At 38.3% G+C, this 27,973-nt stretch overlaps 1 protein-coding gene across 2 annotated transcripts in view; it reads left to right on the top strand.

Annotated features, from left to right (window-relative positions):
* Positions 1 to 735: 735 nt before the first annotated feature.
* The window catches only part of ZNF260 (zinc finger protein 260), a 40,652-nt gene continuing 13,414 nt past the window's right edge, over positions 736 to 27,973 (top strand). The window contains exons 1-3 of one of the 2 annotated variants that reach the window (XM_040252988.1): positions 736 to 1,761; positions 2,911 to 3,037; positions 6,917 to 10,116. In XM_040252988.1, coding sequence (XP_040108922.1) covers positions 1,753 to 1,761; positions 2,911 to 3,037; positions 6,917 to 8,328 — 1,548 coding nt within the window. In that variant the 5' untranslated portion in view covers positions 736 to 1,752 and the 3' untranslated portion in view covers positions 8,329 to 10,116. Of the gene's footprint in view, positions 1,762 to 2,910; positions 3,038 to 6,916; positions 24,655 to 27,973 lie in introns of those variants that run through there. The other variant, XM_040252989.1, reaches the window with a different exon arrangement.

Below are 27,973 nucleotides of genomic sequence, written 5' to 3'. Positions count from 1 at the left end.
ACAAATTTCCTTCATGTTCCCGCCCATTTTGAAGATCTTTTGTGCTCATTATGTTCCTAAACAAAAGGAAAGCTTATCTCCAACTCTGTTAAATCTTTTATGTAGAAATAGCTCTTTTATAGATGGGGAAACAGTGGAAACAGTGTCAGACTTTATTTTTCTGGGCTCCAAAATCACTGCAGATGGTGACTGCAGCCATGAAATTAAAAGACTCCTTGGAAGGAAAGTTATGACCAACTTAGACAGCATATTCAAAAGCAGAGACATTACTTTGTCAACAAAGGTCCATCTAGTCAAGGCTATGGTTTGTCCAGTGGTCACGTATGGATGTGAGAGTTCGACTGTGAAGAAAGCTGAGCACTGAAGAATTGATGCTTTTGAACTGTGGTGTTGGAGAAGACTCTTGAGAGTCCCTTGGACTGCAAGGAGATCCAACCAGTCCATTCTGAAGGAGATCAGCCCTGGGATTTCTTTGGAAGGAATGATGCTAAAGCTGAAACTCCAGTACTTTGGCCACCTCATGCGAAGAGTTGACTCATTGGAAAAGACTCTGATGCTGGGAGGGATTGGGGGCAGGAGGAGAAGGGGACTACAGAGGATGAGATGGTTAGATGGCATCACTGACTCGATGGACATGAGTCTGAGTGAACTCCGGGAGTTGGTGATAGACAGGTAGGCCTGGCGTGCTGCGATTCATGGGGTCGCAAATAGTCGGACATGACTGAGCGACTGAACTGAACTGAAACTAATTAAGTGAAATCTATCTCCCCTATCGTGTAAATCTCTAATATTGCTCCTTGGGGTATAGACTTGACTATTACAGTCACCCTTGGATGACAGTGATTTTGACAAGGCTCTTTGAGTGTCTCTTTACCTGACCACACCAAGCTGTTAAGATTCCCTAATTGTGATTGATAGCACTATTATTTTCAGTAATGCCCTGGGGATACACTGCTTCACAGACTAAGGAAATCAAGTCAGTATTTGAGATTTGTTCTGACAATAGGAAGGGCTCCCCAAATATCTTTCTCTGATCCCTTCTGACAAACTAGCCTGCCTACAATTTAGCATTTATGTCCAATGAATTTTTTTCCAATGAATTTTTCAATCTTTATAGCCTTTCACTAACCCCAATAGCTTTTCACTAAAATTTCCAGTTTTTGAGAATGTCCTTACCCTTGAACTTCTGCACACTCCATTGCAAATGCAGAGGGATATAGAGGGGGTTGCTCAGTAGTCTTAGGTCTCAGCTTCCCTCTCTTGGCATGGAACTCCTACCCCATGAGCCAAGGCAAAGATGATTGGAACCCCAGTATTCTCAGCAGTGCCACACCCAAGGTACAGCGTACAGTTCTTACCTGGCTGCTAGGCAGTTGCATCGCTTAGTTGCATTTGCCTGAGGAAAGGTAGCTGGGGGCAGATGAGAAATGCTGATGTTCTACTCCTCCCAGGAAGATAGTTATCTGACTGGGAGAAGGGATTGAGGAGGAGTGAGGAAGTTTGTACTAGTTTGGAATAGAATCTTTTTCTCACTAGGATGGAGGGATAAGGAAGAGTGCAGATTAGATTCAGATACTTCAGACTTTTATAGTTCTTAGTAAGTTTTACTAGATTTTCTTGACAAATGTTTCTTCATTTGCTTTGTTTTTATATATAATTTTCACCAGTTTCAATGGAGACAATCTCCATAGAACTCCTCATGCTGTCATACCAGAAGTGGAATTCCTTGATCAATTCTTTACAGTTCTAACCATGGACCATGTAAGTTGCTGTTTCTCTCCTTTGTGAACATTTCATTTATCTGAATCTTCCAAGAAAACAGCTTTAAGAGCCTGCCCCCCACATCTTCATGAAAATCCCCATTTTCACTTTCTAGTGAGAGTTGGAGTCAAACAGCACACTGTACCTTCTATGTGCCTATCTCTTTTCCAAATAATGTTCAGTATTCCTATGTGTAGATTTTTTGTTCAGAGCAGTTATAGGGTAGAAATGGAATCCCCAGAGGGAGGCATTTACCATCCTTTTACATACTCTTGAGAAAAAAAGCAAATGGATCCATTTAATAACATATGAGCAAACTCTACTTCTGAACAGATGTGATTTTCCAGATAGATTGGATTTGATGTTGACTAGTCTCAGACATAAACAGTAGATTATTATTGATTTCAGAATTGGAGAAGACATTATCCAACCTATGTCTAAGGTGAAGTCGCTCAGTCGTGTCCGACTCTTTGCGACCCCGTGGACTGTAACCTGCTAGGCTTCTCTGTCCATGGGATTCTCCAGGCAAGAATACTGAAGTGGATTGCCATTTCCTTCTCCAGGGGATCTTCCTGACCCAGGGATCGAACCCTGGTCTCCCGCATCGAAGGCCAATGCTTTAATCTCTGAGCCACCAGGGAAGCCCAAATATAATTAAGGCAGATATATTTTCACCAAGCACACTACTCTGCAGCCACTAAAAAGCACTTAATAAATAATTTTTCATTAGAAGTTATAATTCTTATATAATGTGAAATGGTGATTAACAGTGATGAACTTGGGGTTGTAAGAAATTTTAAAATATTGTCCATACCCTATTTTCTAAGCTATATATTTTTCCTGTACCGAGGAGCAAGGATGTAGAAATTCATTATCATTGATAATTCATGCCACAGGCATGTGACATACAATGTTCATTTACAATGTTGTGTTAATTTCTGCTATATAGCAAAGTGATTCAGTTATACAAGTATATATTCTTTTTCATATTTTCATTATGGTTTATTACAGGATATTAATAGTTCCCTGTGCTATACAGTAGGCCCTTGTTGTTTATCCATTCTATATATAATAGTTTAATTCTTTTTAATCTTTTAGTCAAAAATGTTTCCTTCAATTTTACATGTAATATGTGGTTTCTTGTTTTAGGAATTGGTGACATTCAGGGATGTGGTCATCAGCTTCTCTCAGGAGGAGTGGGAATATCTGGATTCTGCTCAGAGGGACTTGTACTGGGATGTGATGATGGAAAATTACAGCAACTTGGTCTCATTGGGTAAATTTGGCTGTTCACATAATTTAGAATATGTTCTATAGACTATCAGTTGACATTCAGTTAACTCAATGCTATCTTTTAAGACACTAGATGAATTTCTTCTCCAAGTTTCCAAATGTATGGATTGAGCATGGTTTTGGAGATGACACCTCCTTTTAGAACCTTCATCATTCTTCATATAATTTGTATGAATTCCCTTTTTAGTTTCTTCATATAATTTCTGCCTTCCTTGATACCCAGAGAGCTAGATCTGATTACAGGATACATAGAGTATATCCTTTAAGGTATCTATTGTATTTTGTTTGAGCCCAGAATTGCTTTAAGTTCTTTATATTATTTCCTTACCCACCTCTGGGAGAACAGCTAACATACTGTCTTGATTTGATATGATTATCAAAAGAATATGTGTAATTTATGTTGTTAGACTGGCAAACAGAATTCATATTCATTGCCTGATACAAGTATTATCTTACACCTTCTATGAGGTTAAAGAACTCTGCATTTAACATTAAGTCAGAATTCTAGCAAGGACCTCTTAATGTTTTAGAAAGCTACTTGTTTTCCTCTCAGCTCATGTAGTTCTTGCCTTGTACCAGGCCCTGTTTTAAGCCCTTTTAATATACTGAGTTACCTAATTCTGTAACCCTATGACATAAATACTACTTGCATTATTTTTCTTTGGGGAGATTGCTAAAACGAATATTTAGGCTACCTCTCCAAGGTTACATGGCTAATTAGTGTCAGAAGCAGGTTTTATTATGTTACATTTCTGTCTTGTAAGCAGGGTGTTACATTTCTGTCTGTAAGCAGGGTGTTCCATTTCTAAGCCAGTTGTAACTACCTTACTGATGGAAAGAAAGTTGCTCTGGAGGGTTGTGTGGGATGTGACAAGTAAATGGGGCCAGGAAAGTAAAGACTTGATGAAACAAGGAAAGTCATCACCAGAATAAAAAGCCTAGCCTGTCCAAGAGGAGGCAAGCCCCTGTGATGTTTTGGGGAAACTCCATTTGACTGACCTCTTCTTTATGTGTCATTATGGATTTGTTGATTTTTATTCATTTAGTATACTTTAGCCCATCACAGCCTTTGATTGTTGATACCTAGCTATATAAATACTGAGGAATTCCTTATGGATTTTTGTGTACCATTGACTTGATTCTTTATTTCTTGCATATATTATTGCTTTCTGAAGTTTTCCTAGGCTCACTCTGTATCTTCCCTATCCTAAACCATAAACCTCAGTTGGTTAAAAGTGAGTTCTTCTGGTCTCCCATGTTTTATGTTTTGCTTCTTCTTTAAAAATACTAGCTATAAAAATAAAAATAAAAATTCTAACTATAAATTTTATGTAGTTGTTTACTTAACATATTTTAGTACACAAAGTATTTTTCCCCCTTTTTCGATTCTTGCATTGTCAAAATGGTGGTCTCCTTCAGATAATTTTTGTGTCTTTTGTCATGACTCATTAATATTATAACATTCTTGCTTCTGTCACAACCGTCAAGGGCATATCTTCTACCTTCCCTGCTCCAGGTTATGGCTCAGATCTTTATTTTAGGAGCCTTGGCTCATTACCTGGCTTACTGCCACAACTTAGGCAATAGGCATGCTTATGATTTTTTGTTTCATGGGAGGTAAGTCTTTGACAATTTTATCTCTTTCTAGCAAATTGTTCTTTTTTTTCCCCCCAACTTTTATGGCATCTAGGGTTTTCACTGTTTATTTACCTACAAAATAATTTATGTCAACATTTTCCAATTGATTAGCAGAGGAATCTTATATCATTTTAAAAAATACCCTCTGTGATGGTTCTTTCCTTTCTTTGTCATTTACATTTTATATTTGTTAATTATACTCTTTACATGTTTCTAATTCATCACTTTTTGATTCTGTACTTATTCAATTCTCCCCTCATCTTTTCTTTAGGTCACTTTGTTCTCTCTATCTTCTTGAATGGGATGTATGCATTGGTTATTTTCAATCTTTCATTTTTATTAATATAAACATTTAAATCCTTTCTTTGTGACTAATGTTGTTTCATGGATTTTCAATATGTAATATTTTCAGTGCCACTATTCTCAGAAATTTCAATACATTTCCACAACAACTGAACAGTTGTTTGATAGAAAGCTTCTTCATTTCTAAAAGGAAGTACTTTTAATTTACTGATAAGGCATTCATTTATGACTTTATTGTTGCAGTCAAATAAGATGTTTGCATTATTTCACCTTAATTATACATAACATAATTCGGTCACAGGAAATTATTTTTGTTCTTTATCATACAGTGTGTATCAGTCACTTTGGATTTTCCTCAGGTTGTTCCCTCATTGATTGCCATTCTCTAGCTAGGTCCAACAGATTGTTTGTTACAAAGTGCCTTACACTATTTCCCACCTCCACCTCCCTTTTTTCCCACCTCCTACCTCCACTTTTACATAGCATTTCAGCCACAGCTTTACTCAGAACTGCATAAGCCTTAAAATATGGTATATACCTATTATAATAATATAAAACACTGATATTTTGGGGGAAATATAGCAATGGTTAGCTTTGAGTATAAGAAAATGGAGTATTTGGGAAAGAGCATGAAGGAAAACATGTAAATATAAACTAGGATTTCAATAAGATAGATGAATAATAGTGACAGTGCTACTGAAGAGAAGTAAATAAAATATCATCTTTATTGATATATGGGATAAAGAAACTCATGAGTATGCATAGGAGGAAATTAATAGCAATGATGGAGATAATATGTGTAAGTAGAGAGACAATTAGAAAACAATCATTTATAAACACTTATATATATACATATATCTTACTATATTAGAAATTTCATATGTATATAAATTTGTGTATATAAAATCACTATAGTGTTGTGTGATATTTTTAAAAGCATGGAGGCATGCTGTAACTATTGCACTATTCTTATAGTTACTTTGATAGCTGTATTCTCCAGTGACATATTTGTAATATTTGCTTTTATTCTTAGATTCCTTTCAACCAGTGATTTACTTTTCTTGTAACTGTCAACTACTATGACCTTGAGCCTTGATATTCAGTGGCACATAAAATGATTTTGTCTTTTTGAAGTTTAAGGAATAAGGAAATAAACAGTATGACAACAGAGAAAATTTCAGAATACAAAATTGGAAAAAAAAATGGGTATGAAGGCAAGGAACTAGATATTGGAATAGAGATGGATATATGAGCTTACTTAGAGTCAGCTAGTAGTACATCATTTCTAAGGGTACTAACTCTTAGACCTGGACAATGAAAAGGAGATGGTATATAAGGAGTCCATTTCTGAGAAATGAAACATCTGTGGGTATCTCTAAATGATAGGAAATGTGGTTTGAAGTAGGAGGTGAAAAAAGATTAGGTGAAAGGGGATAATGGATTAAAGTACTGTCTTATAAGCAGAACCTTGTTATCCATGGTAAAGTATTGGGATGGTATTATAAAAGAAAAAAGAAAAATCTCAGAAAACTGTTAGAATGTATAGATTATCAAATTTTCATCTGTATTCGCAGCATCTCTACAAGACAGCCGATAACTGAATTCCATGTTTGTAAATGTTGATTCAGTTTATCTGGATTATGGATTAGTTCATGCACATCAGTGTTTGACAAGCTTACTAGGTGATAATCCAACACCAAAATTTCAGACCCACTGCCAATCCATATCTCTTATCACAGACTTCACATCCTTATGTTATGCTCTTATCCTTCTCTGAGCTCTCTTTACCTTTCTTCCAACTTTATAACTATTTTAATCATTCATTTATGCTGTGAAATATTTTCAGTTTTTCTACTGTGCATTTTATAACTTTTATTTTTGTGACACATGAAAAAAGAAGTTTTTTTTCCCTTTCTTTCAGACTTGGAATCCAAGTACGACACAAAGACTTTATCTGTAGAGAAGGACATTCTTGAGAAAAATAATTCTCAGTGGGAAGTAATAGAAAACAGTAAATTAGTTGGCCTTCAGAACTCCATTTTTAGAAGTGATTGGCAAAGCCAAAGGAAGATTGAAGTACAAAGACCTGAAGTGGGATGTTTCAGTCAAATAAAAATCATCTCTGAAAAGGTGCCCAGTTACAGAAATCACAAATTTCTTACATTACATCAGAGGCTTCATGATAGCAAGAAGCCCTTTAAATATAAGCAGTATGGGAAGGTCCTTAGTTGTGAATTAAGCGTTGATGAATATGAGAAAATACATAGTGGTAAAAAAACCTCTGAATGTAGTAAATATTGGGAAACTTTTGGAGTAGATGACCCCCATACCCTACAACTGAATATTCATACTGGTGTGAAACCTTGTAAATGTATGGAATGTGGAAATGTATTTAGTTTTTATGAAGCCCTTAGTGTACACCGTGATAATCAGAAGTGCTATAAATGTAAGGAATATGGAAGGACTTTTAGAAGAATTGAAGAAATCACTTCATTTCAAAGAATTCAGGATTATAAGAAACCCTATGAATGCACTTTCTGTGGGAAATCTTTTAGAGTACACGCACAACTTACTAGACATCAGAAAATCCATACTGATGAGAAACCTTACAAATGTATGGAATGTGGCAAGGATTTTCGATTTCATTCACAGCTAACCGAACATCAGAGAATTCATACTGGTGAGAAACCATACAAATGTATTCAATGTGAGAAGGTCTTTAGAATTAGTTCACAGCTTATTGAACATCAAAGAATTCATACTGGTGAAAAACCTTATGCATGTAAACAATGTGGGAAGACTTTTGGAGTCTGTAGAGAACTTGCTCGACATCAAAGAATTCATACTGGTAAGAAACCCTATGAATGCAAGGCATGTGGAAAGGTCTTTAGAAATAGTTCATCCCTGACCAGACATCAGAGAATTCATACTGGCGAGAAACCATATAAATGTAAGGAATGTGGGAAAGCTTTTGGAGTAGGTAGTGAACTTACTCGACATCAGAGAATTCACAGTGGTCAGAAACCTTATGAATGTAAAGAGTGTGGAAAGTTCTTTAGACTTACTTCAGCTCTTATTCAACATCAAAGAATTCATAGTGGTGAGAAACCATATGAATGTAAGGTATGTGAGAAGGCTTTTAGACACAGTTCAGCCCTTACTGAACATCAGAGAATTCATACTGGAGAGAAACCTTATGAATGTAAAGCATGTGGGAAGGCCTTTAGACACAGTTCATCCTTTACAAAACATCAGAGAACTCACAATGGTAAGAAACCCTATGAATGTAAGGAATGTGGTAATGCTTTTAGTATGAGCAGGCACCTTACTTGATCCTGAACAAGTTATACTAGGGAGGAGTCTTTTGAATGAAAGACATGTATAAAGCCTGTTTGTTTCTGAGTTTCACTGAAAAAAACCTATGTAATTATTGACAAGATTCACTCTTTTAAAACTGTTTTCAGAATTTATGGCCATTCTAGAAGCAGAATTGTTCATTCATAAGTGATAAATACTTTCAGCTTTGTTCAATATTGCCAAATATTTCTCCTTTTTATATCAATCAACATTCTGAATATCCATTCACATAGGATGGTCCCTGTTAATCCATTTTTTAAATGTGTGAGAAATGTATTCTCCTAATTATCAATTATTTGAGTTATTTTCATATGAGTTTATCCATGGATGTTTTGCTTACAGTTACTTTTGGTGCTTGTGTTTTTGTTTTTTTTTGGCTATTTATTGTTTGGGGCTTACTGTTCTGTAATATTGCTCAGATATATCTTTTGCATTCTAATTTTTTGCTTGTTATATATGGTATACTTATCTTCTCCAAAGAGCCAGAACTCTCAGATACTATGGTTTTAAAGTATTGTGGTCCTGCAAGGTGTTTGTGTAGATTTCTTTTCTATTGATTTTGTTTTAATGGTAGATGTTTAAACTTTCCATTATCATCAAATGTTTGAGTTCTTTTTGAGTTTCTATGTTGTTTTGACACAACAGATTTCCCTAAATACCTCCTGCAACACAATTCCTTTAAGGAACCTTTTCACCTCTAGGCAGTACCAGTCAGGATCCAAATGAAATGGCCTTTTAAATATTTCATAAAATATTCTAACCCAATCTTAGCAGTCTCTTAGTAGCTTTAAATGGAGGGGAAACTTTATAGCTATTGCAAGGATTATAAATTGATCACTAAACTTAAATAAAGAGGGTTTATAAACACTACTATTGCATGGCTTTGATTGGGTTTTATAATTATAATTTTCCCTGTTATTCCCACTCAGTGTTGTCTTACTGTGGTTGGCAGTTGGACTATCAGTAGACCTTTGATTTTAGTAGTCTCAGCTGACTCAGAAAAAACAAATGAAAAAGAAAATAAGACAGCTAATAAGGTTGCAAATCTTAACCACCCATCATCTCTTTCTTAGGAAAGTGGACCTGGTTGTTAATCAAAGTGATCAAAAGCCAAACTGGTTAACAGATTTTTTATAAGAATATTTACCTGTTATATTTACATATATTTACATCACTATCATTCATTAGATTCTAATTTTTGAGATTGATGTCCTGCCCAGTTTTGCATGATGTAGTAAGTAAGCTGTTTTCTAATTGGGTATTATTGAGCTATGCTTCCCTTATATATTCCTTATTAGTATTTTATTTAAGCTAGCAGTTAATAAAAGTATATAACTGATAGGTAGTTTATGTCCTACAGAATAAAAGAATGAGTCTCTGTTACTATCCTTATTAGGATACTTGCTATTTCATATCTTTGAAATAGTTCAATTGTATTATAATTATTAATATTGTTATTAATACCTCACTCTACTTCCTGAGCTATCATGTTACCACACTGGTGAGTTACTCTTCTGTCCTACTCTACCTGGTTATTCTAAGTTACCATCAGTGCTGATTAATTTCCCTCTTCTTGGGTAGTACTCCAGAACTACTTACCCCACAATTCTTCATGTGGTTTAATATCTTTTGCTTGCTTGAACAAATTAAAACAGTGAGCTATCTAAACCTTATATACAGACTTAAAATTAATGACAAGTAAACATGTGTCTTGATACGTATTTTTTGAAACGCTAATGAATAAATTAAAAAATTAATACAACATTCTTATTGTCTCCCTTATTTGTAATTATAGCTACATTTTGGTCATATATCATTAATATTTTTCTTTGAACTTTGTTATGAGCTCTGTCACTTCACAGTCTGCTAATCTGATAAACCAGAATATAATTATTGTTGTAAACTGTTGTTTTTGATTCTTGTTCATGGTGCTCAAATTGACAAAACTTTACTTGTTTCCATTTTCTTTTTTTTTTTTTCATTCCCTCCTTTATCCTTTCCACATGTTCCCTACACTACTTGGAAGCTTTGTTTTTTTTTTCCCTTCAAATACAAGGAGATGTTCCTGACCTATCCTGTTTATTGCTGCCATGAACCATGAAATTCACTACCCCAAAGAAGGAATTCTGGTTCAATTTAATGATGAAGATTTCTACTTTATAAAGGGAATGAGGAAAATAGAAAATCACCATAATTTTATAATTATATAAAAAAATCCATTGATGGATGGTAAATATGAAGGTGAAAGTATAAGGGGAAAATGGGATATTAGAACTATCTCATAATATCTCTCTCAAGGATTTAATTACAAAGACAAAACATTGCATACAGCCCCTTTACCCAAATAATCACCAACAGTGACACTGGCATCAAGGTGATTCACTAACTAAGAAGGGCAAATACTTGGGTAGTGTTCTCGGCAAAACATGCATGTGCTATGTGCTAAGTTGCTTCAGTCATGTCCGACTCTTTGTGGCCCAGTGGACCATAGCCCCCCAGGCTCCTCTGTTCATGGGATTCTCCAAGCAAGAATACTGGAGTGGGTTGCCATGCCGTCCTCCAAGGGATCTTCCCAACCCAGGGGTTGAACTGTGTCTCTTAGGTTTCCTGCATTGGCAGGCAGGTTCTTTACCACTAGTGCCACCTGGGAAGACCAAAACATGTATAACTATGTCCTAATAATGAGAGAACTGCAGCCAGATCCAAAATGCAGAACCTTAGTTCTCCAAAGTTTAAAACCTTTCCAGGTTATAAAAGGCAAGGGAACAAAATACAACATAGGATTGTGAATTCAATTTTTGGAAGATTAGTGGAGAAAACCTGATGGAAGCCAGTGAAGGCCTGTCATTTGTTTGATAGTATTGTGCCCAATGTTAATATCCTGGTTTCCATCATTATACTATGGTAATGTAAAATGTTAGTATTAGGCAAATTGGGACAATGGTATATGGAAGCTCTGCTTTCTTGCAATTTTTAAGCACAGAGTTTTTTTTTAACATTGTTTGCAGCCAAAAATGGGAATAATACAGGCTGGATTTACCTTCTGACCTAAAATAACAAAACACTAGATAAAATATGAGATATACATGATTTCAGACATTGGACACCAGACAACATAATGGTCATGCCTAACAAAGTATAAACAAACAAATGTGGTCCATACATTTGACCCAGTGTACTGCTTAGAGAGCATTTCCACATCTCAGCAGTGGGAGGGGTAATATAAAGAAACTTTGTAACCCCCTTAAGTAGAAAAGATGGACCTGAGAGTCCAGGGAGGCAGTGATGGCTAAAGTTGGCAGGGCAGAGTTTTTAGTCAAGTTCTAATCACTGCAGGGGATCAAGGAGACCACCTATGACCAGCAAAAGAAATGCTTAAGAGTAAAGGCAATCCTTGGAGCTCACACAGCGTCAGGAATTGTTTGTGTCCCCCTGAGCAAGAATGGTAAACTTCATAATTCACAAGGCACCGGTTAGATTACTCAAAAAGCTATTGCCTCAGTAGAGAGGCAAGTTAGCACTAGACTAAGGCTTTCCTGGTCCCACCCAGCAGAGCTTAAAGCAAATCTTGAACAAACTGTTCTCAACTATCATAAGTATATTCCAGAACAAAACTTGAGAATATTTATAGAAATGTAAAAATACCAAGGATATTGAGGGTAACTTTCATACTCCCTGGTAGTAAATCAGTTTTATAAGCAGACACACATGACTAAATAGAAAAATCAATAGAAACACATCCAGAAGTGACAAACATAGATTTTGTATTTGACTTACAAGATTTTGTATTTGTTAATAGATACTAGCAGTACAAAACTATATCCTGCATGTCCAAAAAGAAACAAGAGAGATTGATCTTGGTAAGTACTGATGTGGAAAATATTTAAGACTCAAATCTAGACGTTAAAAACAATAGTGTCTGAGAATACATTTAATAGGATTAATCGATTAAACACTCCAAAAGCAAGCATTAGCAAACTTGAATAAAAACTGTTAAACTGAAACAAAAACAGAATGAGAAGAGAGCTGTGGGACAACTTCATCTTGCCTAATTATGTATAGTAAAGATCCCGAAAGACAGGAAGAAGAATGGGCAGGGGGCAAAAAAATAATTGGAGAAATAATTCTGAAAACTTTCCAAATTTGATGAAAACTGTAAACACACAGATCTAAGTTCAACCCATTCCAAGCACAAGAAACAAGGCAGAGGGGGATGGGGGTGGGGTCGGGGGTGCAACTATTCCCAAGGACTCATAATTACATTGATTAAAATCCATGATAAAGAGAGAATCTTAGAAGCAGGAAAAAAAAATCTCACATGTGTAAAGAGCAAAGATAAGAAAGAAACTGCAAGTTGGAAAAATGAAGGTCAACTGGATTGACCTTGGGATTTGAGGAAAAACTCAGCCCAGTGGAGAGTTCCCTGGGGGAGAAGTGGGTGTTTTGTTGTTTTGTCTTCCCATATATTCCAACCTGAGCACCTGAGAAGCTTGAAATTAGAAATACCACCAAGTGCAAATAACTACCAAAACCCTAAACAATAACAAAAAATTAAAACGTCCAAAGTATACTTGCTTTTTCTATCCAAAGGGCTGAGAAGGTTGCTGACCTGCAGAACAAAACCCTATTGACAATGCCAACTCTACACTGGCTAAACACTTAAAAAATGCCAATCTTTCACACTATTATACATGACACCTAGCAGCACCATCCTCCCTTTTTGCCAGTAAGTATCTGCGGAGAGGCACATGCAGATGCCATGTGTGTGAACAGAGACCCGACAGCCATCCCTGCTAATGGGCATCTATAAAGACTGTATATGTGAGTGGAACACTGACTGCCACCCTAGCCAAAGGATTGTGAAACACACCTCATTTCCTGGCTGGCAGGTCCACTGAGAGGGTGTAAGTATGACTGGGGCATTGACTGTTGTGACACAGCACTTATTAGGTGGTATTCCTCCCCTTCTTATCTGGTAGGCATTTACAGAGGCAATATATAAACTATCACTCCAAATGGAGCAGTAACATGCCCCCAATGTTCACAGCAGCACTATAGTATTTATAACAACTAAGATACAGAAGCAACCTAAGTAAATGTCCAGATGAATGGATAAAGAATGGATAAAGGAGATGTGGGTTATACACACACACACACACACACACACATACATAACTAATATTGTAAATCAACTATAAATCAATAAGACACACACATATATATACACAATGGAACACTACTCAGCCATAGAAAAGAATGAAATTTTGCCATTTGGACCAATATGGATGGACCTAGAGGGGATTACACTTAGTGAAATAAGTCAGACAGAGAAAGATAAGTACTGTAGGATATCACTTATTAAATAAAACAGATGAATAAATATAACAAACACAGATACAGAGGAGTAGTGGTTACCAATGAGAAGAGGGAAGGGGGAGGAGCAATGCAAGGGTAGGGAATAAAGATACAAATTACTATGTATAAAATAAATAAATTGTGAAATCAGATTGATTATATTCTTTGCAGACAAAGATGGAGAAGCTCTATACAGTCAACAAAAACAACACCAGGAGCTGACTGTGGCTCAGATCATGAACTCCTTATTACCAAATTCAGACTCAAATTGAAGAAAGTAGGGAAAACCGCTAGACCATTCAGGTATGACTGAAATCAAATCCCTTATGATTATACAGTGGAAGTGACAAATAGATTTAAGGGCCTAGATCTGATAGATAGAGTGCCTGATGAACTATGGAATGAGGTTCGCGACATTGTGCAGGAGACAGGGATCAAGACCATCCCCATGGAAAAGAAATGCAAAAAGGCAAAATGGCCGTCTGGGGAGGCCTTACAAATAGCTGTGAAGAGAGGAGAAAAGGAAAGACATAAGCATCTGAATGCAGAGTTCCAGAGAATAGCAAGAAGAGATAAGAAAGCCTTCTTCAGCGATCAATGCAAAGAAATAGAGGAAAACAACAGAATGGGAAAGACTAGAGATCTCTTCAAGAAAATTAGAGATACCAAGGGAACATTTCATGCAAAGATGGGCTCAATAAAGGACAAAAATGGTATGGACCTAACAGAAGCAGAAGATATTAAGAAGAGGTAGAAAGAATACACAGAAAAACTGTACGAAAAAGACCTTCACTACCCAGATAATCATGATGGTGTGATCACTAATCTAGAGCCAGACATCCTGGAATGTGAAGTCAAGTGGGCCTTGGAAAGCATCACTATGAACAAAGCTAGTGGAGGTGATGGAATTCCAATTGAGCTGTTTCAAATCCTGAAAGATGATGCTGTGAAAGTGCTGCACTCAATATGCCAGCAAATTTGGAAAACTCAGCAGTGGCCACAGGGCTGGAAAAGGTCAGTTTTCATTCCAATCCCAAAGAAAGGCAATGCCAAAGAATGCTCAAACTACCACACAATTGCACTCATCTCACAAGCTAGTAAAGTAATGCTCAAAATTCTCCAAGCCAGGCTTCAGCAGTACGTGAACCGTGAACTCTCTGATGTTCAAGCTGGTTTTAGAAAAGGCAGAGGAACCAGAGATCAAATTGCCAATATCCACTGGATCATGGAAAAAGCAAGAGAGTTCCAGAAAAACATCCATTTCTGCTTTATTGACTATGCCAAAGCCTTTGACTGTGTGGATCACAAGAAACTGTGGGAAATTCTGAAAGAGATAGGAATACCAGACCACCTGACCTGCCTCTGGAGAAATCTGTATGCAGGTCAGGAAGCAACAGTTAGAACTGAACATGGAACAACAGACGGTTCCAAATAGGAAAAGGAGTACGTCAAGGCTGTATATTGTCACCCTGCTTATTTAACTTATATGTAGAGTACATCATGAGAAACGCTGGGCTGGAAGAAGCACAAGCTGGAATCAAGATTGCCGGGAGAAATATCAATAACCTCAGATATGCAGATGACACCACCCTTATGGCAGAAAGTGACGAGGAACTAAAAAGCCTCTTGATGAAAGTGAAAGTGGAGAGTGAAAAAGTTGGCCGAAAGCTCAACATTCAGAAAAAGAAGATCATGGCATCCAGTCCCATCACTTCATGGGAAATAGATGGGGAAACAGTGGAAACAGTGGCAGACTTTATTTTGGGGGGCTCCAAAATCACTGCAGATGGTGACTGCAGCCATGAAATTAAAAGATGCTTACTCCTTGGAAGAAAAGTTATGATCAACCTAGATAGTATATTCAAAAGCAGAGACATGACTTTGCCAACTAAGGTCCGTCTAGTCAAGGCTATGGTTTTTCCTGTGGTCATGTATGGATGTGAGAGTTGGACTGTGGAGGAGGCTGAGTGCTGAAGAATTGATGCTTTTGAACTGTGGTGTTGGAGAAGACTCTTGAGAGTCCCTTGGACTGCAAGGAGATCCAACCAGTCCACTCTGAAGGAGATCAGCCCTGGGATTTCTTTGGAAGGAATGATGCTAAAGCTGAAACTCCAGTACTTTGGCCACCTCATGCAAAGAGCTGACTCATTGGAAAAGACTCTGATGCTGGGAGGGATTGGGGGCAGGAGGAGAAGGGGACGACAGAGGATGAGATGGCTGGATGGCATCACTGACTCGATGGATGTGAGTCTGAGTGAACTCCGGGAGTTGGTGATGGACAGGGAGGCCTGGCGTGCTGCGATTCATGGGGCTGCAAAGAGTCGGACATGACTGAGCGACTGAACTGAACTGACTGAAGGATATATTGTGCAGCACAGGGAATATAACCAATATTTTATAGTAACTTTAAATGGAATACAATTTTTAAAAATTTTGGATCTCTATATAATATACCTATAACTAATACAATATTGTAAATCACTGCTGCTGCTAAGTCACTTCAGTCGTGTCCGACTCTGTGCGACCCCAGAGACAACAGCCCACCAGGCTCCCCCGTCCCTGGGAATCTCCAGGCAAGAACACTATAGATCAATACAACAGTATTTTTTTAAAATGAAATACCTAGGAATAAATTTCACCAAGGAGGTTAAAGACCTGTACACTGAAAACTATGACTTTGACAAAAAAACTGAAGGAGACATAAATAAATGGAAAAATATTCTGTGCTTATGGGTTGTAAGAATTAATATTTTTCAATATCCATATTACCCCCAAAGATTTTTCAGATTCAACACAACTATATAAAATTTCAATGGAATTTTTCACAGAAATATAAAATAATCCTGATTTTAAACTGTATTACAAAACCTTAGGAAATAAAACAGTATGGTATTGGCATAAAAACTGACATGTAAATCAATGGAACAGAATAGAGAGCCCAGCAACAAACCCACACATTGTTATAACAAACCCACACATTGTTATAATTAATGAGAAAGAAGACAAGAATATACAATGGGAAAAGGATATTCTCTTCCCTAAGTGGTGCTGGGAAAACTGGACACAAGGATATTCTCTTCCATAAATGGTGCTCAGAAAATTGGACACCACATGTAAATGAATGAAACTGAGCCACTGTCTTACACTGTACACAAAATCAACTCAAATGAATTAAGGGATTGAACATAAGACCTGAAATCACAAAATTCCTTAATGAAAAGGGGGTCAGCTTTCAAACTTCAGTCTTAGCAATGATTTTTTGGATTTGACAACAAAAGCAAAAATAAACAAGTGGGACTACCTCAAACTAAAAAGTTTCTGTACAACAATGGAAACAACAAAATGAAAAGGCAACCTATGGAATAGAAGAACATATTTGCAGATTACATATCATATGGGGGTTAAATGGAAAATATATAAAGTTCATACAACTCAATAGCAAAATAATAATCCAAATAAAAAATGTGTAGATGATCTTAATGGACTTTTTCCAAAGAATTCTAACAAATGACCCACAAGTACATGAAAAGATGTTCAACCTCACTAATCATCAGGGAAATACAACTCAAAACCAGAATGAGATACTATCTTACATCTGTTAAAATAGCTATTATGAAAACGACAAGAAATAACAAGTGTTGGTGGTGAAGAGGTGGAGAAAAGGGAACCCTCGTGCACTGTTAGTGAGGATGTGAATTGGCACAGCCACTAAGGAAAACAGAAGTTTCTCAAAAGTTTAAAAATACAATTATCAGAGAATTGAGTAATTTCATTTCTGGGTAATGATTGAAGGAAACAAAATCACTATCTCAAAATGATATCTAGGACTCTAGAGCCCTTGAGCCCTAACTACTAAATGAAGCCTGCACTCTGCAACAAGAGAAGCCACATGCATTGCAATGAGAACCTCATGCACTGTAACTAGAGAGTAGCCCCCCACTTGCCACAACTAGAGAAAGCCCATGTAAAGCAGGTAAGACCCAGTGCAGTCAAAAATAAAATTTTTAAATATATAATTTTAAAAATTAAAAAAAAAAAAAGAACTCAAACTACTTGATGTACAGCAAAAATGAAGGAACTGGCTCTTGGAATATTTCCCACTCAAAATGGGCCCCTGCACTATACTGATCTATATAGCAGACTACTGAACTCAAACTCACTTTAAAACAGTGCTCAGAGAGGAAATGACACTCACACCAGGACAAGAAGACATCAGAAATAAAAAGCTCTCCCAAGATTCAGAACCTAAACTATATGATTATTTATAGTGTTCTCTTGACATACTGGACTTTTGCATATGAATCAAATGTTTTCTATCACAGGCAAAATCCTATGCAGAATTTAAAAATTAATCCAACTGTTGGGCTTATAGTCAATTACCTATGTCCAGAGCCTCTGAGTTACCTTAGTGGATTTCTGCTCTCCAAGGCAATGAGTTGATAGCCCTTAGGACATTTATTGTAGAAGAAAGAAGTTATAGTTCTGTTTGGGCCACTATTGATATTACTAGATGGGACCCCCTCAGCTGGCCAGTCAATCATACTTGCTCTGACCCTAGCCATAAATATGAATTTTCTTTCAAAGTTACTCAAGCTCAGTGCAACGAGCTAAATTTCAGTGAAAGAATATAAATTCTCAATTATTAGGAGGGACCCTCCTGTTACAGGATGGCTTTATATAGCTAACAGGCTACGGTCATTTAAGTTTAACAGAATAATATGTTTGTTGGGAACAATTAAATCGTACTAAAGATAATCAGCTTAATAACACTAGGAAATTAGGCTGAGTGCCTTATGAACAATACTTATATATCTTTAAAGACAGCAACTGGTAAGGAATAGACTGGGTCAGATGACTAAGAATATACTGGGCCATGCTGAATGGAAGTTCTTGGTTTAAATTCTTAGTTATGACCTTATGCTACTGGTTGTTCTACTTATACTCTGCCAATTTTACAAAATTATCGTTTTTTGCATTACCAAATGTCTGACTGAGCCTCCAATAAAGATAATGATGACTATGCAACGTGAACAATTAACCAAATATAGTGTTATATATCGGAGAAGGAAATGGCAAACCACTCCATTATTCTTGCCTGGAGAATCCCATGGACGGAGGAGCCTGATAGGTTTTATGTATATATATATATATGTGATCAAAATGATTGTAGTAGTATAACTCTAGATATGGGAAGAAGCAACAAGAGGGAATCAATTCCTAGACGATAACTGACTAGTACAACAGATGAGGGTACAGTAGTTTTATGACTATCATTAAACATTGCCTAGTCCAATAATTCTACACTGGGGAAAGATTGAAGGCGGGAGGAAAAGGGGATGACAGAGGTTGAGATAGTTGGATGGCATCACCGACTCTATGGACATCAGTTTGAGTAAGCTCTGGGAGTTGGTGCAGTCTGTGCTGCAGTCCATGGGGTTGCAAATGTCAGACACAACTAAGCGACTGAACTGAACAACGACCTGATCTAGGAATGAGTCTTCTAGCATTGTGGGACAAATTGGTCACAAACGTCTCCCAAACATTGGTTGAATTTATTACCAAAAAGGGAGAATTGCAAATCACCATCCAGTTCTACAAGAATCAAGTCATTAGCCTCTATAGTTGTTGACTACAATAAAACATCCTAAGATCATAAAGTCCTTATTGCCAAATTCAGACTTAAATTGAAGAAAGTAGGGAAAACTACTAGAACATTCAGGTATGATTGAAGTCATATCCCTTACGATTATACAGTGGAAGTGAGAAATAGATTTAAGGGACTAGATCTGATAGACAGGGTGCCTGATGAACGATGGACAGAGGTTTGTGACATTGTATAGGAGACAGGGATCAAGACCATCCTCAAGAAAAAGAAATGCAAAAAAGCAAAATGGCTGTCTGAGGAGCCCTTACAAATAGCTGTGAAAAGAAGAGAACTGAAAAGCAAAGGAGAAAAGGAAAGATGTACCAATTTGAATGCAGAGTTCCAAAGAATAGCAAGGAGAGATAAGAAAACCTTCCTCAGTGATCAGTGCAAAGAAATAGAGGAAAACAATAGAATGGGAAAGACTAGGGATCTCTTCAAGAAACTTAGATACCAAGGGAACATTTCATGCAAAGATGGGCTCGATAAAGGACAAAAATGGTATGGACCTAACAGAAGCAGAAGATATTAAGAAGAGGTAGCAAGAATACACAGAAAAACTGTACGAAAAAGATCTTCATGACCCAGATAATCACAGTGGTGTAATCACTCACCTGGAGCCAGACATCTTGGAATATGAAGTCAAGTGGGCCTTAGGAAGCATCACTACGAACAAAACTAGTAGAGGTGATGGAATTCCAGTAAAGCTATTTCAAATCCTGAAAGATGATGCCATGAAAGTGCTGCACTCAATATGCCAGCAAATTTGGAAAACTCAGCAGTGGCCACAGGGCTGGAAAAAGTCAGCTTTCACTCCAATCCCAAAGAAAGGCAATGCCAAAGAATGCTCAAACTACCACACAATTGCACTCATCTCACAAGCTAGCAAAGTAATGCTGAAAATTCTCCAAGCCAGGCTTCAGCAGTACGTGAACCATGAACTTCCAGATGTTCAAGCTGGTTTTAGAAAAGGCAGGGGAACCAGAGATCAAATTGCCAATATCTGCTGGATCATCAAAAAAGCAAGAGAGTTCCAGAAAAACATCTATTTCTGCTTTATTGACTATGCCAAAGCCTTTGACTGTGTGGATCTCAATAAACTGTGGAAAATTCTGAAAGAGATGGGAATACCAGACCACCTGACTTGCCTCCTGAGAAATCTCTATCCAGATCAGGAAGCAACAGTTAGAACTGGACATGGAACAACAGACTGGTTCCAAATAGGAAAAGGAGTATGTCAAGGCTGTATATTGTCATCCTGCTTATTTATCTCATATGCAGAGTACATCATGAGAAATGCTAAGAGAAATATCAATAACCTCAGATATGCAGATGACACCACCCTTATGGCAGAAAGTGAAGAACTAAAGAGCCTCTTAAAGAAAGTGAAAGAGGAGAGTGAAAAAGTTGGCTTAAAGCTCAACATTCAGAAAACTGAGATCGTTACATCTGTCCCATCACTTCATGGCAAATAGATGGGGAAATAGTGGAAACAGTGACAGACTTTATTTTGAGGGGCTCCAAAATCACTGCAGATGGTGACTACAGCCATGAAATTAAGATGCTTACTCCTTGGAAGAAAAGTTACGACCAACCTAGACAGCATATTAAAAAGCAGAGACATTACATTTCCAATGAAGGTCCATCTAGTCAAGGCTATGGTTTTTCCAGTGGTCATGTATGGATGTGAGAGTTAGACTATAAAGAAAGCTGCGCACAGAATTGATGCTTTTGAACTGTGGTGTTGGAGAAGACTCTTGAGAGTCCCTTGGACTGCAAGGAGAGCCAACCAGTCCATTCTAAAGGAGATCAGTCCTGAGTGTTCACTGGAAGGGCTGATGTTGAAGCTGAAATCCCAATACCTTGGCCACCTGATGCAAAGAGCTGACTTGTTGGAAAAGACTCTGATGCTGGGAAAGATTGAAGGCAGGAGGAGAAGAGGACGACAGAGGATGAGATGATTGGATGGCATCACTGACTCGATGGACATGTGTTTGCGTAAAGTCCAGGAGTTGGTGATGGACCAGGAGGCCTGGTGTGCTGTGGTCCATGGGGTCGCCAAGAGTCAGACACAACTGAGCGATTGAACTGAACTGAACTGAACAGAAATTCAGGATCAGTCATTCTATGCTCTGTGAAAATGAGCCTTTATTTAGAACTATTTCACAAGAATTTTTTAATGAACTTGGATTTTTGCATCTTCCCATACTTAGGAAAGCACTAAAATCATTAACCAAGATATCTATTCTTCATGATTGGCAATAACCGTCTACCAAGATGTGTCTTTAATCACATGTACACCTTCAGAGTAATTTCTCAGAGCTTTCTGAGAGGCTGTCTCCCAGGCTATAGTGCTCAGTAAGTACTCAAATAAACTGAAACTCATGGCTATCATCACATTGTGTGTTTTTCAGTCAACATTACCACAAAAAGAATTGAAATGCTACTATTTATTTCATGCACCTATAGGTAAATTTTGTTTTGTTTACCAAATAACGTTCATACAATATACACTATTTAAAATCCTCTACTTTCATTTAATATAATACTTTTAATTCTCTTACCCTTCCTTTCTTAGTGGATGCATGGTTATATGATGGCTGCTGCATGAACAGCACTATATCCACTTTCCAGGCAGGAAGGAGAAAAGGAAGAAGGCTAAAAGAATACATGTCCACTGAGCCTTCCCCACATTCCCCCCTTTAAAGAACCGTCTAAGAAATCCCATCTAACAGCTTTTGTTTACATCTGAAACATGTAAAGTGTTTTTTTTTCCTATTTGTTGTTTGACACAGTGCCCCCTCAAACAAAATCAGAATTTTTATAGCAATAAAGGAGACAATGACTATTGCATTAATCACACATGACAAAATAACACTGTGTAATATTAAAAATATTCTCAAATAACTTTCAATTATGTGGAAAGTTATATCACTTAAATGAAAATATTTAAAATGCATGTATATACATGTGTATATTCATCTACATGATTGCATATGTGTACATATGTAAAACCAAAATACTCAACATACATATTAATTTTAAAAATTAGGAAGTGCAAAGAAAAATACTAGGCTTTAGTTTACTTCATGGGTCTCTGTTAGAAGTCTGTCAAGAAAGGAAAAAAACCAACTCCAGAAAAAATAAAGCATTTTAGAAATAAAGGGAAAATACCAAGCCATCTTATATATAACTTATAGATATCATAACCATTATTTTCTCCTTCTTGGAGATCTCTCTTGTTGAAGAATATATTAGCCAGGCAGCAATAGGGAAAGGATGGGGTTAAACCAAAGTATGATTGTTTTGCAGAAATTGTTAAATTACAGAAAGTTCTAAACACTAGATGTTTCAAAAAGGTTACAGTGCACACAAACAACCAAAACACTTTGCTTGCAGTTTTTGGCAACCTAGAGCAGCTTTTGTCTTTTTACCATGCCTGCCCTTTTAGTACTATGCATGTGCTGCAGGTTTAACACTTCCGCATCCAGCTTTGCACAGACAGTGCTTTGAGGGCTGGCTCCCTGTCTTCTTACTGTCACAACTAATAAATGCTTCTGCTTTAATCAAAAGTACTTTATGTGGGACTTCCCTGGTGGCTCAATGGTAAAAGAATCCGCCTGCCAATGCAGGAGACAGGGGTTCACTCCCTGATCTGGGAAGATTCTCACATACCTCCAAGTAACTAAGCCTGTGCCCAACAACTACTGAGCCTGTGCCCTAGAGCCCCGGCACTAACCACTGACCTTTCCGGTCGTAACTGCTGAAGTCAGTGGGCCCTAGAGCCCGGTGCTCTGCAATAAAAGAAGCCACCGCAGTGAGAAAACTGCTCTGCAACTAGACAGTAACCCCGCTCCCTGCAACTAGAGAAAAGCTCAAGCAACACGGAAGATGCAGCACAGCCAATAAATAAATAAAATTATTGTTTTTTTAAGTACTTGGTGTGTTCACTGGCTATGAACCACAAGGGACAGACTCATTAAGCCTGGTTAACAGACATAGATGAGTCTAGGAGATAACAAACCTTTCCTGAGGTCCAGATGACAAGGATATCTAGCTCACTTGCCCCTCCCTGATCAGGGCTTCTCAGAGGAGATCCCAGGCTTCCATCTCAACTACAATGCCATACAGAAGAGTCAGGGTCTTAACTGGCAAAGGGCAGAACTATCCTGTGTCTCATATATGAGTATATGTGACACACCGACACAGTCTCTCCAGATTCACCAATCAGAAGACACGAAAGTGTAACAGTCTCAGTCACAGACTCCCCCTCCCTTCCGCACAGTGCTGCACAGTCACAATCCTCACCAGGGCGCAGTCACAGAAGCACAATAACAAAGCTCCCTATGCATGCCCACAAACAGGAATATATACAGTCACACAGAAACAATCCACACACCCACCACAGGGGCACAGAGTCACAGGATAACCCACACTAGCACACAGTATTACACACGATCGCACATTAACAATCATACCTCGCAGACTCACCTGCATAAAGCTACACACACGGTACCACACACTGTCATAAGAACACACCCATCACAAGGACATCCTGTCATACATAATAACCGACACTTCCCTCTCCAACCTCGCCCGTTCAGCCTGAACAGACAATACTCAGTCTCCATCCCCGCCCAGACCTCTGGATGTTTCACCTCCAATCTCCCCTGCAAGGCGTCAGTCGTCAGGAACAGCTCAGAAACTAACACCCAGCTCCCGTACCGCTCCGCGCAGAGCCGCCGGCCTGAGAACGCGGCGACCTCTGGGAAAGGTAGTTCAGCACCGCATTCGCGAGGGACAATATGGCCTCGGGCTGGATCCTAACCAGAGATCCCCGCAATCACTCCCCTCCTCACCGCTTCTCCCCACCCCCTACCCTCAGACCGTGCCCTGGAATTTTCTGGCTCTGCCTTGCACCGTGGTTCCTAGTTGGAGTCACCCCCAACTAGGGGTGAGCTTGAACTGAGCTTATTACCACTGCCTTCTCCCAGAGGTAGCCGGCACAGGTAGAGTATTACCTAAGTCAGGAGTCTCGGGCAATATACACTCCTCCCCCAATCAGGGAGATAGTCCCACAAGCTCGGGTGGAGTTGAGAAGGCGCGAAAGCTGACTCGAACCACCGAAACTTCTGGGAAATGTAGTCCACAATCAGAAAAGTGGACGCCCGACCAATATCGACCGATTCCGCCCGGTATTGAGCCCGGGCTCGGTGGAGCCCAGGAGACCTCTGGGAATGCTAACCAGCCGGCAGTGCGCAGGCGCAGACTGTCTGGCTCGCCATCGTCGTCTTTGTCTGCTGGTGAGTTTGGTTTTGGTTCTGCGAAGCGTAGATCTGGGTTGCTGGACCTAGGTTTCTGGGCTTAGAGTCTGGTCAGGTAGGTTGTAGGGGAGATTTCGCGGAGCCTACGACCGGGCTAGGGAAACTGAAGGAGAGGACTCGCCTTCTGTGAAGTGCAGCAGTGTTCAAAGCTTCTGTGGATGGGGGCAGGGGTACAGAAGGCAACGGGGGCGGGTTCATCGGTGGGTGACCTAGGGTGTGAGGGAGAGTGAGAGGGTTGCAGAGTTGCAGCCTGTGTGGTTCCAACTTCGTGAGAGTGGGTGGCGTTGGGAACTTACTGGGATAGTACCATTTAAACCTCACTTTTCTAGTTTCTAAAATAATGATAAAAGGGTGCATTTCTCTGCAACATTCGTTTCTGTAAAAGACGAGAACGGGAAAAGGCTAAGCAGTTGAGCGATAAGTGATTTTTGTATAAAAGCAGACCCATTGTGGAGTAGAAAACAAAATCAGCATTTTTTTTTTAAAGAGGAAAGATTTCCGGGAAACTTGTTATTGGATGTCTAGACTCCCCAGAGGTATTGACTTTGCTTAATTCTTTGGAGGACTTCCGGTGAGGCTGCTTAGAGAAGTCCTGGGCTAAGGAACAACTTTAAGAGGTAGTTTCCACTGGTGCTGATAGCGCAGAATTGGGAAGCAAGTTGTCTGGTCTTGGACGCACAAATCAGAAAATCAATTTAAGACTCCCTGATTTGTCAGTGAGCATGGCAATCTGACTCCTAATTTTACCAGATTTTCCCCAAACCTTTGTAAATATAGTGAAACAAATTTTTCTTTTATCTGTAAAAAGAATTTCTTCCAGTATTTTAATCACACAACACATTTTTCAATAAAATGAGAACGTACCACAATACAAAAGTTCATATATAGAAATAATATTTTTGATACATACAGAAAATAATCAGTAATAGTTACAAAGAAGACTCTTTACAATAGCAACAAATCAGATAAAACACCTAGGGATAAACAGTAAAAGTATAAAAGCTTTATGAAGATATTTTTAAATGTCAATGAAAGACCCCAAAAAAGACTTGACCAAGTGGAAATATATACCATATGTTAGATAGATTTAAAAAGTGTGATGTATTTTGTTATATGAAGAAAGTAAAGTGTATGTTTGGTATAACATACTACCTTTTTTTTTTTTTTAGTAAGTGGGGGTAGGAGTGTATATTTGTAGTTGTATGAAGAAACTTTTAAAGTTTACACAGAAAATAAAAATGGTTGTGAGTGGATGTAGCAGCTGCTCCTGCTGCTGCTAAGTCACTTCAATCGTGTCCTACTCTGTATGACCCTGTAGACGGCAGTCCACCAGGTTCCCCCGTCTCTGGGATTCTCCAGGCAAGAACACTGGAGTGGGTTGCCAGCTAGGGCAGGAATAAAACTCACATTTTGGCTTGCCTGTTTTGTACATTTCCATTTTTAACTGAGATGGAGTAATTAGATTTCTCTGTTCACTCCATTCCTTTTCAGTTGTTTATCACTGACTCATTCTTGAATGTTTCCTTGGCTTCCATAATACTTCTCTCATTTTTACAATTCCAGTGAAAACCAAGGAACAAGGTCCCCTCTCCCCCCAAAAAATCTCCATTAGTGAGTGATGTTTGTTTGTCCCTCAAATATTAGTGTTCCTGAGTTTCCGACTTTGATCTTTTTCACTTCTAAGAACTCTTAGGAGCAACCAAATTCCACTATGGCTTCAGCTGTGACACACGACTAATGAATGACCATTCCTATTTGAGGCTTGTCCTGAGCTGCTCAGGCATATATCCAACTGTCTAATGGATAATTCCATCTGGAGGTTGCATAGGAACTTTAATCTCTTCATGTCCAGAATGTCATACTTAGCTCTTCCCTCCTGTGTGTTGCCTCCATCCTTTCTGCCATGTGTGTTACCTGTTTTCATCAGTTCATGGCACTATCCGGCCCTTATGTAAGTGCTGGATAGTGCCCACTATGTACCCACTATGTTGGAGTAAGGGAAGAGCTTCTGAGCAAGTTTGACCCTTTTATCTGTCACACCCCATTACAAATTGAAGATTATGGTCTTTTCAATACACATAATAAATGAGAAATATGTTTGCTGAACCATTGAATTGAAAGACCATTTAATTATAGGACACTTAATTTCTCTTAGAGTAATATAACCTGGATAAAATATTAGGCTTCTAAAAATTTTAAGAACTCTGAGCCATGAATAATTTCAGAGTCACTTCCTTTACATTTTATCCATATCACTCAAGGTTGGTGACTTCACATTTATGAGAAATGTGTTGTTATGGGGGAAAATGATATTCAAAACTGTGACTGTTCAATCAGGAACAAGGTGTCACTTGTAAGTGACACCTGCTCAAAGGTACTCATGCAGGTTGTGATTCTAGAGAACTCTAGCAACTCACTGATAGTTTCTCTGTATAACCTAAATTCTGAAAATAAGATACCTCTGTTTGCCATTTTTTTGAAATGTATGGAGCCTTTAAATGACAAGATGAGTTTGACCTGAGATGCAAATTACAAATACTCTTTTTCCATGTGCTCACATGTATGTGTAGGGGCTTCCTTGGTGGCTCAGAAGTTAAAGTGTCTGCCTGCAATGCGGGAGACCTGGGTTTGATCCCTGGGTCGGGAAGTTCCCCTGAAGAAGGAAATGGCAACCCACTCCAGTATTCTTGCCTAGAGAATCCCATGGACAGAGGAGCTTGATGGGCTTCAGTCCACGGGGTCGCAAAGAGTCGGACACGACTGAGCGACTTCACTTCACTTACATGTATGTGTATGTGTGTGCTCTGGCTTCTACGCCAAAGGGTCATCATTCCTTTGTTCTTTTTCACAAGTCAGCTTCTTTGTGCATCCCCAGGAGCTTTACTTTCCTTATCCTTCAACTCCACTGAGGGTCCTAAGTGCTCAACCTGAATTCTGAGATGCTGCTTTAACCTTCATCCAAGTCCTAAGTCAGTATTTCAAATTTTAAAGTAACCAGTTCAAATAAGAAGAGCAACTGATGATAGAGGAAGAAATGTAAAGGAGGTATTCTCTGGGTAAGAGAAAACCTAGCAGGTATGAATGGAATAAAGGTTCATTACAGTTGCTCAGTGAGTTTGCAACATCTGAAATGTTTTGAAAATTTCTTATCAGCTCTTGTCTTTTGGAGTGAAAATTGCTAGGCATCCTTTAGATACATAGGTACCATTTCTAAATTCTCTTCCTGGTTTGATGCTCTTCTTTTCTCAGATTCTGGAGGACTAGTTCTCTCTCTAACCTTGATTCTGGATGCCAGCCT

This window comes from Oryx dammah, unplaced genomic scaffold, assembly GCF_014754425.2.
Source record: "Oryx dammah isolate SB20612 unplaced genomic scaffold, SCBI_Odam_1.1 HiC_scaffold_13, whole genome shotgun sequence".
NCBI lineage: Eukaryota > Metazoa > Chordata > Mammalia > Artiodactyla > Bovidae > Oryx > Oryx dammah.
The sequence above is the reverse complement of the archived record's forward strand: the minus strand, read 5'-3'. Positions and strand labels throughout refer to the sequence as shown.